Raw genomic sequence first — 13,076 nt, forward strand, 5'->3', positions numbered from 1 at the left:
GTGATGGGAAAGACCTCTGCCTGAGAAACCTGGAGAGCCGCTGCCCATCTGAATAGACAATACTGACTTTGATGGACCAAGGGTCTGGTTCAGTAGAAGACAGCATCATTCATTAATTAATCCATTCACATGTTCATGTCTTGAGTAGTGTCAATCAGTCCCGACTAGGAAAAAGAGCAAGAAAAGAAGCATTCAAGCCAGACAGGGCAGGCTGTAGCATATTAGAAAAGATCTATGACCGATCCATTCATCTTTCTGTAGGCCTGTGGTTGGTTTTCATGAGATGTGAGGCATGGATGCGCCCATAGAAACACTGGCCTCTCCCACGGGGCCTGGTCTCACAGTGATTCTCCCGGATGGATGCAAGCTGACAACTGAACCTGGGGTCACATAGGCTGGCGTCGCCTCTGGGCACGGAGCCGGACTGGCCTCTGCGTTGGCATGGCTGTATCTAGCCATGTTTGGATCTACAATTCCAGCTGTGGCTGGCCGCACCACCTCCACGAGAGGAAGGCAAGGCTGCTCAGTGCAGGGGCCACCTGACGAAGAAGACACCTCTGGGCGTGCAGTGGGGCCAGGGTCGGCGATGACGGCATGGCACATGGGGACGAACGGTGGCGCTGGCGCATTTGCGCATTCCGTGGGGCGAGGCTGCATGAAGATGGGCGGGGGGAGGCAGGCCTGTGTCATCTGGTAGGCGGGTGACCCACAGTCGGCACTGGCGGTGGTGCACGAGGACGCACATGTGGATGGCTCCTGGGCCCCACTCGAGCCCTGCTGCCCATGGATGGGTGGGGGGAGGCTGGGCTGCGTGCACTGGTAAGCCATGCCGGCGGTGATGCTAAGAAGGGGAAGATAAGAGAATAGTTAGAGGTGGCAATGATCGTCATTATCTCGGTTGCTCTGTCCTTGCGCTTTCTGGCTCTGTGCATGATTACATCATGACTTTGATAGACGGGAGTCGTGGCAGACCTCCAGGGCAAAGGGCTCCCAACAAAAGGCACCGCATGCAGCTTCTGGTCACCCCTAGTGGGGCGTGGACATTTCAGAGAGGTGGCGTGTGATTGCCTGCCTCTGCGTCCTGGCCCTGGTATTCCTTGGAGGTCTCCCTTCCAAGTACTTGCAAGGATCGGCCCTGCTCAGCTTCCAAGATCTGATGAGATTGGGCTTGCCTGGTCTATCCAGGTTGGAGCTCTTGCTCGGACTGTTTGAGATGGGACAGATGTCGTCTCCCCTCCCCCTTATGTAGGTGGCGGGAGATCTCCTGGGATTGCAGTGGGAGTTGGCAGACCCCCCTAAGTGGAGGCACGGGTGCCTCACTGCCAGGCCCTGCCCCCCCAACCTCCAAACAGCTGGTCAAGGGGGAACTTACCTGGAGAAAGAGAAAGGCTCCGGCCTAGTTGCTGGTGTCACACAGGAAGTGATGTCATCACACCAGCGACATCCAAACGACCATATGGTGGAAGCTGGTTTTGCCATAGAGTTTTTGGCCAAATACCAGAGCATCACCTGGACATCGTTGGTGTGATAATGTCATTTCCTGTGAAACACCGGAAACCAGGCCGGGGCCTTCCTCTTTCCCCAAGTAAGCCCCCCTCCCCCAAACCCTCGCCGGTTGCCAGGAGGCAACCCGAATTACAACTGGTCTCCAGGCAACAGAGATCAGTTCACCTAGAGAAAATGGCCACTTTGGAATGTGGACTCTCTGGCATTATGACCCAGTGAAATCCCTCTCTTCCCCAAACCCTCTCAGGCTTCACCCGGCTTCACCCTCCAGGTCTCCAGGTACTTTTATAGATGTTTTGCAAATCATTTCATGGTTGACGTTTGGAAGTATTAGGGGGGCCATAGTGTGTTGCTGGGCAGTCTAGGTCCCTCTATAATGAAAGAGAAAGCAAAGTGAAAAGGTAGGGCTACCAGGTCTCAGCTTTTGTCCGGAGGGGGGCTCCCAGTTCATCTCCGGGAGTCTTCTCCTCCACTCACTTTGCACAAGGCCCCCCCCGCGATAACGCAGGCCCGTAGCTAACGAGGGGCCCATGGGGCCCACACACCCCGTGGTTTTTGTGGTTCCCTCCCCCAATCCTCAGCTCCACCTCCCTCCCACGGTCCCCTCACCCCTGATCGATCACTTCGTCTCTCCTTCCCCCGGCTCTAGACATCCGGGCCCAAGGCGAGGCCAGCTGCAGCCCAGGCGAGTGAGCAAGTGAGTGGGCGGGCGCTGCCGTTGGGCACTGAGTGCTTCTCCCAGTGGGGGGGGGGATGAGAGCAATAATGGGAGCGGCCGCTGGCTGGATGCACCGAGCCATTCCTGTCCCACCCGGGTAACAGAGGCCATGCGCGGCTGGGGGGAAGGGAACAGTGAACCCTCGCCCCGCACACCTCTTCCTCCTCTCAACCTCTCCGCATTGGCGCCCACCCTCCCCGGCCATGACGAAGGCTGGGCAAGCCGAGACCACAGGCACCATCCCAAGGGTGCTGCCACTGCCCCCTCCTCCCCAGCCTTACACGCTCCCGCCTGCCTCGGCCACCAAGGGAGCAACACAAGCCAGGCTGTCGATCCAAGCCACTAAGCAGCACCTTGCTTCTCCTCCCTCCCGCACGAGATGAAGGGGCTCAAGGCGATGCTGAAGTTTCTTCGGTCATTGAGCTCCAAGCCACTTCAGCAGCGCCTTGCTTCTTCTCTCTCCCCCCCCCCCGATACACTATAATATATTAAAATGCAGAGGATTTATTATTTAGTTATTATTTAAAAGTATGGGTGTGGCATGGCAGTACCGCACAGACATAGAATGGCAGGCCCCCCGAGAAACACATTCGCCCCTGAGCAAACAGTTGTTGCGATAACGTCACCATTGATGACATCATCACGCCAGGGCCATTGCACAGTGACGCTCTAGCGTTCAAGGCAAGCACTCGATGGCAACCATAGAGTCCCCCCTGAATGCTAGAGTGTGGCTGCGTCATGGCCCCGGTGTGATGACATCATCACGGGTGATGTCCTTGTGTCGGCAGCGTGCCCACGGGATGCTGCTGTTCGGGGGTGGGGCTCCCCCCCTGGCCAGCTGGCCAGCAATGGATTGGGGCCCCCGAAATCAGAAGCTCCCCCGGCCCCACCAGGGGGATGGCACCCCTATGGAAAGGGGAAAGATGGATGGAAGAAAAAGTAGAGGAGGGGGCTATAAAAGAGGCAGAAGAACAAAAGATGATGTTAAGAATCCCGCCTCGTTTCCTTTCCTGCATTAAGCGACAAAAGCACCTCCCAAATGTTCTTTTAGGCACTAGCCTAAAGTCTCCCTCGGCTTTTCATGAAAGGGTTTTAATATCCTCCGACTTTTCTATGGTAAGCTTCTGACCTAAGGATGTGATTTCATCTATGGCCCCTGCCACACGGGGGAGAAAATGCATGTCCAAAGTGCGGCTTTTGGAAGCCGCACCAAAATAGACACGCCGTGGCGAGATCACATGGATCCCCTGAGCCGCGGCGCCGTTGCTCCCTGGCACGATCAGATGCTGGGGAGGAAGCCATGGTCGGTGACTGAGGCAGCCGGCTGTGCATGCGTGCGCATGCGCAGTTCATCCAGGAGCCGGGGATGTGCCGGTAGAAGGACGCGCCGGTGATCCCACGGCTGCACTTGCCGCGGCCGTTCAGGTAAGACCACCTCTGTCGGTGGTTCTTTTTTGCTGCGGGTTTTCGGGGGTAGGGACGGATCGGGGACGAGTGCGCGCCGCTTCCCAGGTGTTGCGGTGAGATCGTGCCCATTTGCTGCGCCCCCGAGCCGTCCCTCTCCCGGGCTAAAACCCTCCATGTGACTGGGACCTATATCATCTTAGGCTGCTACCTCATCGTTGCACTGGCTGCCGACAGCATACCGGATTCGTTTCAAGGTGCTGGTTCTCACCTTTAAGGCTCGACATGGTCAGGGACCGACATACCTAAGGGACCACCGTTCCCCACATGTTCCCCAGAGAGCACTGCGGTCAGGGGCCCAAATCGGCTGGCCCTCCCAGGTCTTAAGAAGGCTAGGCTGTCAACGGCCAGGGCTAGGGCCTTTTCGGTGGCGGCCCCATCCTGGTGGAATGAGCTCCCGGAGGAGATCAGGGCCCTGTGGGACCTTTTACAGTTCCGCATGGCCTGTAAAACAGAGCTCTTCCACCAGGCTTTTGGGAGCTGCCACCACCAATGAAGAACATGGGTTGGTTGAAAGTGAGAAGGCCCTGGAGTCTGGAAATTGCCATCAACAGCCTAGAGAACAGCAAGGTATAGATAGGGACTCTGGGGCAAGTGATGCTCTGTCTTCTTGGTGCTTGGTGGGGGGGGGTCAACAGTGGGAGGGCTTCTAATGTCCTGGCCCTACTGGTGGACCTCCTGATGGCACCTGGTATTTTTGGCCACTGTATGGCAGAGTGTTGGACTGGATGGGCCTTTGGCCTGACCCAACATTGGCGTCTCTTATGTTCTTAAGCCCTGTAAGAAGGGCTCTTTTTGTAGCAGGAACGCCTTTGAATATTAGGTGACACACCCCTAATGTAGCCAATCCTCCAAGAGCTAACAGTAGCCCCTTGTAAGAAGAGCTCTGTAAGCTCTTGGAGGATTGGCTACATTAGGAGTGTGTCACCTAATATGCAAAGGAGTTCCTGCTACAAAAAGAGCCCTGCGGACACTGAGAGGTGAATGTGAGCTGAGAACCTTGTACACTGGTTACTGGCTGCTACCATCATATGAATACCAACAACTACCAGCACTTTATTATGACTCTAATCTGGGAGAAATTTGTTTTAATTGCAATTTATGTTTTTAATGTAACTACCTGTTTTTATGTCAGCCGCCCTGAACTGGCTTTGGCTGGGAGAGCAGGGTAAAAATCTGAATAAATAAATAAATCTTGTTTTAATGGTTTTGTTTCATCCTTTTAATTGGAAGCCGGCTTGAGCTGGTCGCCGGAGAGGCAGCATATAGATTTTCTAATTAAATTAATTAATCTGCGTGTGAAATCTGTCTCATCCGGAGTATGTCTCTCTGCAGAGTCTTCGAGGTTGGGCGAGAGGAAAGAACTTGAAGAGGGTGTTGTTGTAGCCTTGGTCTCTTGCCCCGAGTAAAGAGCGGAAATGGCAAAATGGTTATTCCCAGGGCTTTTCGTTTTTTAGTTGTTGTAGATTTTCCGGGTTGTATGGCCGTAGTCTTGGCATTGTAGGACCTGACATTTCGCCAGTAGCTGTGACTGGCATCCTCAGCGGTACAACACCGAAAGATGGTGTACTCTCTGTGTCAAGGTGAGAAGAAAATGGTAGGCAGGTAATTTATATCTACTCAGGAAGGTGGGGTAGGGGTAGGTATAAATTACCTGCCTACCATTTTTCTTTCAGCCCAAAAATCTCATTTGCCTTTTTCGCTACCACATCACACTGCTGACTCATGTTCAGTGTATGGTCTGCTAAGACCCCTAGATCCTTTTCATGTGTATTACTGGTTACTAGTTCTGTAACCTGTCGTTACTTCTGTAACTAGTTTTTTGCAATCATCTCTTTACTGCTCTTTATGGCCTGGTGTAAAGATCTACATTATTTGTGGTCCGCCTTTCTCATTTGGACATTTTTAAACTCTCTTCTTTCCTGTTGAAATTGTGTTTATGTTTTTGAATTTCAACGGCTTCCCTGTGTAATCTGACATGGTAGTTGGATGGGTTGTCCAGCCTTTCAGTGCCTTGGAATAAGATATTGTGTCCTGTTTGAATTAGGCCATGTTCAGTCACTGCTGATTTTTCAGGTTGGGCAAGACTGATTAGCGACTCAATACAATTGAGGGAAGGGGCAATCGGTAAACAATGCAATAGGGTTAGGGTTGTAGAACCAACCCGGAAGATTCAAAACAGAACTAAAGCAAAGCATAAGTATGTACATGACACAGGCTGGCCATTACCAGGCTGGCCATTATCAGGCTGGCCATTACCAGGGCCAGGGCTTTTTCGGTGGCGGCTCCTACCTGGTGGAACGAGCTCCCGGAGGAGATCAGGGCCCTGCGGGACCTAATGCAGTTCCACAGGGCCTGCAAGATGGAGCTCTTCCACCAGGTGTTTGAGTAGGAGCCGCCACTACGGTACCAGTATGGTGTAGTGGTTAAGTGAGCGGTCTCTAATCTGGGAGAACCGGGTTTGATTCCCCACTCCTCCACTTGCACCTGTCTGGATGACCTTGGGCAAGCCATAGCTCTGGCACAGCTGTTCTTGAAAAAGAGCAGTTTCTGTCAAGAGTTCTCTCAGCCCCACCTACCTCACAGGGTGTCTGTTGTGGGGAGGGGAAGGGAAAGGAGTTTGTAAGCCGCTCTGAGACACCTTTGGGTAGTGAAGGGTGGGGTATAAATCCAATCTCTTCTTCTTCTTCTTCTTCTTCTTCATCATTACCTGGCCCTGGCAGAAAGAACGCCGACATTGTCCGAAACAGGGGACACTGAGCTAGTAGAGCAGCAGTAAGTTCGTCATCTTTGCGGAATATCTGGAGCACTTTATATACGTAATTTTGTAATGTTGTATAATGTTTTAAATGGTTTTTAAAATGTTTTTATGTGCGGGCGTATGCCTGTCTGTGACCCGCCCTGAGCCCGCTTTTGTGGAGAGGGTGGGCTATAAATTGAAATAAATAAATAAATAAATAAATAAATAAATAATGCAAGATTCCATAGCAGGATCCTGCTTTTCACAAGGTGCACACAGTAGTATAAACCACAGTCCCTAATAATGTTTCCAAGGAACATTGTGTATCATTTTGTAGTGTGCCACTCTGTTGCCTGCATAGGAAAGCCCTTTTGGATCATTCAGTTTTGCTTAGTTTGTGGAAAGCCAGTAGAGAGATGCTAATCTCGCCCTCCTTTCAGCCCCAAGTTTTCTGATGACTGAATCATAAGGCGCTTGTTGGTTTTTGTGGTTTTGTTATTCTTTGCTTCTGTAATGAAGTCAGGTCATTGAGTTGCAGTAGTGTCAACTTGGGTGGAAAATGGAGTTCTGTCCAAATGGTGAAGAATGGGAAAATAAGATGGAGGAATATGCTGTAATAGCAAAATTGACGAACCATATACATAACAGACCAAGTAATGAATTTGAGAATAAATAGAGAGCTTTTTTATACCTATTATAGATAGACCTGTAAGAGTGATATGGTATTATGTTTTGATAATTTAGTTAATCAGTGGTTACCAATTCCTCATAGTCGTATGCTTTTTATCAGTTATTTGGAATTTTTTATATATATTTGTTACTTTCTTGTTGTTAAATGGTTTTCCAGCAATTTTAAATTGACATAAAATGTTTGTTTACACAATTTTTTCGTAGTTCTCCCCCCCCCCCCCCCCGATTGAGAATAGCACATAATGTATTTTAGGGGAACAGTGTTAATGGTAATGTTATAATGATTTACCTAGATGTATTAATTCGTTCACATTTATATTGTCTTGAATATTTGTAAAGAAGTGCCTTACGCTTATTTTTCTTTCCCCTTTACACCTTTTCTTCTCCCCACCCCTGTAACCCTTGAGAGCCAGTTTGGTGTAGTGGTTGAGTGCGCGGACTCTAATCTGGGAGAACCGGGTTTGATTCCCCACTCCTCCACTTGCAGCTGCTGGATGACCTTGGGCAAGCCGTAGTTCTGATAAGAGCTGTTCTTGAAAAAGAGCAGTTTCTGTCAAGAGCTCTCTCAGCCCCAACCTACCTCACAGGGGGTCTGTTGTGGGGAGGGGGAGGGAAAGGAGTTTGTAAGCCGCTCTGAGACACCTTTGGGTAGTGAAGGGCAGGGTAGAAATCCAATCTATTCTTCTTCTTCTAAATAAACTTTAAAATAAAAAAATCTTTTTTAAAAAAGTAGTGTCTATTTGGATGGTCAGAAGGTCTCAGGCAGAGAAAGGTCTTCCTCAGCTAAGCTATCTGAGATGTTACCAGAAAATGCTGGGGATCGAATGTGGGATCTCTGTGCTATACCACTGAACTATGGTCCTTCTCTAACTGTAGCCCATTTACTAAGACTGGCATTAGCTGTCCAAGGGCGCAGGCAGAAAGGGGTTTCTCCCAGCTAATCTGAGATGCCCAGGACTGAACTTGTGACACTGTGTGTGCAAAGACCCATAAAGTAATCAAAAGAAAGGGACCCTCTCCCCCTCCAGTTTGGTGTACTGGTTAAGGGCAGTGGACTCTAGTCTGGGAGAAATGGGCTTGATTCCACACTCCTCCACATGCAGCTGCTGGTGTGACCTTGGGTCAGTCACAAGTTCTCTCAGAGCTGTTCACTCACAAGCAGTTCTCGAAAGAGGCCCACCTCCCACACAGGGTGTCTGTTGTGGTGAGGGAAAGGAGATTGTAAGCTACTCTGAGACTCCGAGTGAAGGGCGTTGTATAAATCCAATCTCTTCTCTCCTTCTTCGTATGCACTGCCTCAGGGGGACTGGATGTTCTCAACATACAGAGCTAGGATTGCCTAGTTAGAGGTCCCATTCCTCTGGTGGGGGCAGCGGATCCCCCCACCAGTTTCTGTTGCCTTCCACAGCTCTGAGTGGTGACAAGAGAAAAATACCCTTCTACAGCACAGAGTTTCCACAGCAATTCCTAGAGTGACCTGTGTCACTTTTTTTTATTGGAAGGGGCAGAATCATAGAATCAGAAGGGTGCCGAAGAGAGCGACGAGGACGATCAGGGGTCTGGAGACTGAGCCCGACGAGGAAAGGCTAAGGGCCTTGAGAATGTTTAGTTTGGAGAAGAGGAGATTGAGAGAGGACATGATTGCTCTCTTTAAATATTTGAAAGGCTGTCATTTGGAGGAGGGCATGGAGCTGTTCCAGTTGGCAGCAGAGGACGGCACCCGAAGCAATGGGTTGAAATTACATGCAGAAAGGTATCGGCTGGATATTAGGAAAAACTTTTCCACGGTCAGAGTGGTTCAAAGGTGGAATCAGCTGCCTAGAGAGGTGGTGAGCTCCCCTTCACTGGCAGCTTTCAAGAAGAGGCTGGACGAATATTTGTCAGAGATAAGAGGCTGGACGAATATTTGTCAGAGATGCTTTAGGCTGGTCCTGCATTGGGCAAGGGGTTGGACTGGATGGTCTGTATGGCCCCTTCCAACAATATGAATCTATGCAGGAAATTCAAAAATACCTCCTCCCCCCAGTGACCCCTTCTCCATGCCCAGAAGATGACAAAAATCCTCCAGGATCTCCAGCCAAACTGGCCTGGAAGAAAATGCCTTCCTGACCCCAAAGTGGCGATCGGCATTTCCCTGGGCGTGTCAGAAAGGGCCACGGGAACTAAGCACTGATGCAGCCCTCCCTCTCATGATCTGCTTAAGTTCATAGAATTGGCATTGCTGGGGTGGGTTGCCGCAGCTGGTGTTGTGCCCCCCCCCCCCGATATCCCTGGCTCCAGCCCTCCAACAAGGTGCCAGGCACTGCCTGGCAATCCTGTTGTCAGTTGTCTGCCCTCTAGCCCCATCATCTTTTGCACGTTCTCTCTTGACCGAGCAACCAGGAGAAAAAATGGGGAGAGGAGACGTAGCAAGCTATCAGTGTTCCCTCTAAGCTGAGTGAGTGTGAGCTAGCTCACAGTCTCTTAGCCTCCGGCTCATGCATTTCTGTCTTAGCTCAGGAAGGACGGCTCCAGAGCAAACTCACTTATGCAGTCGCCAAATCGCTCGCTCACAGCTTTAATGCCAGTAGCTCACAAAGTAGAATTTTTGCTCACAAGACTCCACAGCTTAGAGGGAACATTGCAAAGCAATCCACCACTTTTGCCTGCCTGCATAGCTCTGTGTGGGAAAAGGCATAACGTTTATATTCCCAGTTTGGAAAAAAAGGTAAAGGTAAAAGTTCCCTTGCTCGAAAGCCAGTCGAATCCAACTCCAGGGTTGCGGTGCTCATCTCAATTTCAAAGCCGAAGAGCCAGCGCTGTCCGAAGACATTTCCGTGGTCATGTGGCCAGCATGACTAAACACCGAGGCGCAAGGAATGCTGTTACCTTCCCACTGAAGTGGTACCTATTTATCTACTTGCAATTTCTTGCTTTCGAACTGCTAGGTTGGCAGGAGCTGGAACCAGAGACGGGAGCTCACTCCGTCATGCGGCACACTCGGGTCTCGAACTGCTGAACTACAGACCTTCCACAGCCTGCAGTTCAGCATCTTAACCACTTGATCCACCGCAGCTCCTAGTTTGTAGGGATCCTTTAAAGACTGGGGCAATGTACTAGTGCTCTTGTGGACACCACATCCCAATGCTCTGTATCCCTTCTCCCCATCCCAGCTCTGCCTTAAAAGGTCCTGAATGTGTTAGAATTACACCTGTGTCAAAATAATTAAAAGCTGCTTCACTGTATTCAGCTGTCCCAGATATTTTCCTAGCATGCCTGAAATATAACTCTAGCCTGGAGACCAAGCCCTATGAGGAAAGGCTGAGGAATTTGGGAACCTTGAGTCTGGAGAAGAGGAGGGGGGGCAGGATTGGTCTCTTGAAGTATTGGAAGGGCTGTCTCTTAGAGGAGGGCAGGGAGCTGTTCCTGTTGGCAGCAGAAGGGAGGACTCGCAAGAATCGGTTTAAATTGGGGGGGGGAGGAAGGTACCCGCTGGATTTTAGGAAAAAACCTTTTGGCAGTCAGAGTTGTGCAATGGTGGAATCAGCTGCCTGGGGAGGTGGTGAGCTCCCCCTCCCTGGCAGTCTTGAAGCAGCGCCTTGACGGAGCGCTCCTGTCTATGAATGTCAGCTGCTGAATGGCCCTTTTATAGGACCAGCAACAAACATCAATTTAAACTTCAATGTAACCACAAAAAGAAACTTCCCCGTTTAGAAGACTTTCAAGCAAGGAGAAGCAGGTGTACAATTCTAGAAACTCCCGTTGGGGTTGATTGTGTAAAAAGGATGTCAATTGACTGGTAGCTATTAGATTGAGCAAACTGATGATTATTGTTGATATTGCATGTAATGAATATATACCTGATTGAGAATATTATGAATAATACACAATCCAAGACCACCATTCTCACTATCATCCCATGCTGGTTAGGGTTATGAAGGTCCACAACCCATTTTCATCAATCAACATGTTGGAAGAAAGAAGCACTTTAGTAAGATCTCAGGCCTCCTTGAGCTATTTTCACATCCAGTCGCACCTTAGGCATCAACAGCATTTCCGAGGGATAAGCTTTCAGGACTCAAAGCTCTTCCCGAAAGATTGTACCCTGAACAAGGGCTGTGGCTCAGTGGTACAGCATCTGCTCAGAATGCAGAAGGTCCCAGGTTCAATCCCCGGCATCTCCAGCAGAAAGGACTAAGCAGAGGCGATGTAGAATAGAGAAGACTGCCCTTGGTGGACCAAGGGTGGAGAGGAGATGTGGCTCACTGGCAGAGCATCTCCTTGGCATGCAGAAGGTCGCAGGCTCAATCCACGGGATCTCCAGTTAAAAAGATCTGGCAGTAGGTGATGTGAAAGACCTCCGCCTGAGACCCTGGAGAACCACGACCAGTCTGAGTAGACGATACTGGCTTTGATGGACCAAGGGTCTGATTCAGGATAAGGCAGCTTCATGTGAAAGTTTATGCCCTGAAAATGTCGTTGACCCCTGAGGTGCCATTGGACACAAACCTAGCTTTGGAGGGTAGCCATTTCGGTCTACAGTAGAACAGCTACATTTGAGTCGACGAACACATTTGAGGCCAACAATATTTTCAGGGTCTAACCTTTTGAGAGTCAAAACTCTTGGTACCTGATGAAGGAAGCTTGGACTCTGGAAAGCTGATATCCTCAAAATCTAGTTGGGCTCCAAGAAGGAGAAGAAGGAGGAGGAGGAGGAGGAGGAGGAGGAGGAGGAGAAGCAGAAGAAGCAGAAGAAGTAGAAGAAGTAGAAGAAGAAGAGGAGGAGGAGAAGAGTTGGATTTATACATAGAATCATAGAGTCACAGAGTTGGAAGGGGCCATACAGAACATCTAGTCCAACCCGCTGCCCAATGCAGGACCAGCCTAAAGCATCTTTGACAAATATCCATCCAGCCTCTTCTCGAAAGCTGTCAGTGAAGGGGAGCTCACCACCTCTCTAGGCAGCTGATTCCACATTTGAACCACTCTGACCATGAAAAAAGTTTTTTCTAATATCCAGCCGATACCTTTCTGCGGGTAATTTCAACCCATTGCTTCGGGTCCCGTCCTCTGCTGCCAACTGGAACAGCTCCATGCCCTCCTCCAAATGACAGCCTTGCAAATATTTAAAGAGAGCAATCATGTCCCCGCCTTTCACTCGGAGTCTCAGAGCAGTTTCCCCTTCCTTTCCCCACAACGAACCCTGTGGGGTCGGTAGGTAGGGCCGAGAGAGCTCTGAGAGAACTGCTCTTGCTCTGTGACTGACCCAAGGTCACCCAGCTGACTGCATGTGAAGGATCGGGGCATCAAACCTGGTTGTCCAGATTAGAGTCCGCCGCTCTTAACCACTGCACCAAACTGCTCCAAGGTGCTACTGGACTCAAATTTAGCTCTTCTCCTGCCGTCCCACTCAGCTGCCAAACTCAAACTCTCTTCAGGCATCTTTGAATGTCTGGGCATAAAGTCTGAAGTACTGCTTAAAAAAAAAATACCTTCCCTTTTGATGAGTTTCCAAAAATCATTAAAAAAGGGAACTTACCCAAGTGTACAGGTGCCAGCAAAAGGTGTTGAAGCCAAGACTGGCTGTTGGCAGGTGTGGTAGCGTGAGTTCTTTTTTTTATATGGAGGGCGTCGGAAATGAGGCACGCCGCTTGCGAGATGCTCGGGAACCTGCCCTGCCCACGCCTCGGTTAATGGATTGTTTCAGCTAATTAGGAATGCATGACAGAAGTCGATTGCCTGCCTGGCTTCCCGGGTTCAGTGCAAGCGGCAAGTCCCTCGGTCCCCGATGGCGGCAATCCCGCAACAGGTCATTTTCAAGGCATGCGATTGCAAACCCTCCAATGATGTCTTACCTAGGAATAGCTGGTTGATTGATAATGAGAGTCAGGGAGGGGCCGTGGCTCAGTGACAGAGCATCTGCTTGGCACGCAGAAGGTCCCGGGTTCAATCCCCGGCATCTCCACTTCAAAGGACAGG

The 13,076-nt window shown here is 50.2% G+C and overlaps 1 protein-coding gene across 1 annotated transcript; it reads right to left on the minus strand.

The window, feature by feature from the left end:
* Positions 1-37: 37 nt before the first annotated feature.
* LOC107120654 (unconventional myosin-XVI-like) lies at positions 38-12,771 on the minus strand. The gene is made up of 2 exons (XM_015423393.1): positions 12,637-12,771; positions 38-841 (listed from the first exon to the last, which is right to left on the minus strand). Exon 2 carries the CDS (start codon positions 826-828, stop codon positions 277-279), a length of 552 nt encoding a protein of 183 aa, XP_015278879.1. The 5' UTR covers positions 829-841; positions 12,637-12,771; the 3' UTR covers positions 38-276.
* Positions 12,772-13,076: the final 305 nt, after the last annotated feature.

The sequence above is a fragment of the Gekko japonicus genome, unplaced genomic scaffold, assembly GCF_001447785.1.
Source record: "Gekko japonicus isolate JY-2015 unplaced genomic scaffold, Gekko_japonicus_V1.1 scaffold1842, whole genome shotgun sequence".
In the NCBI taxonomy this organism is placed as follows: domain Eukaryota; kingdom Metazoa; phylum Chordata; class Lepidosauria; order Squamata; family Gekkonidae; genus Gekko; species Gekko japonicus.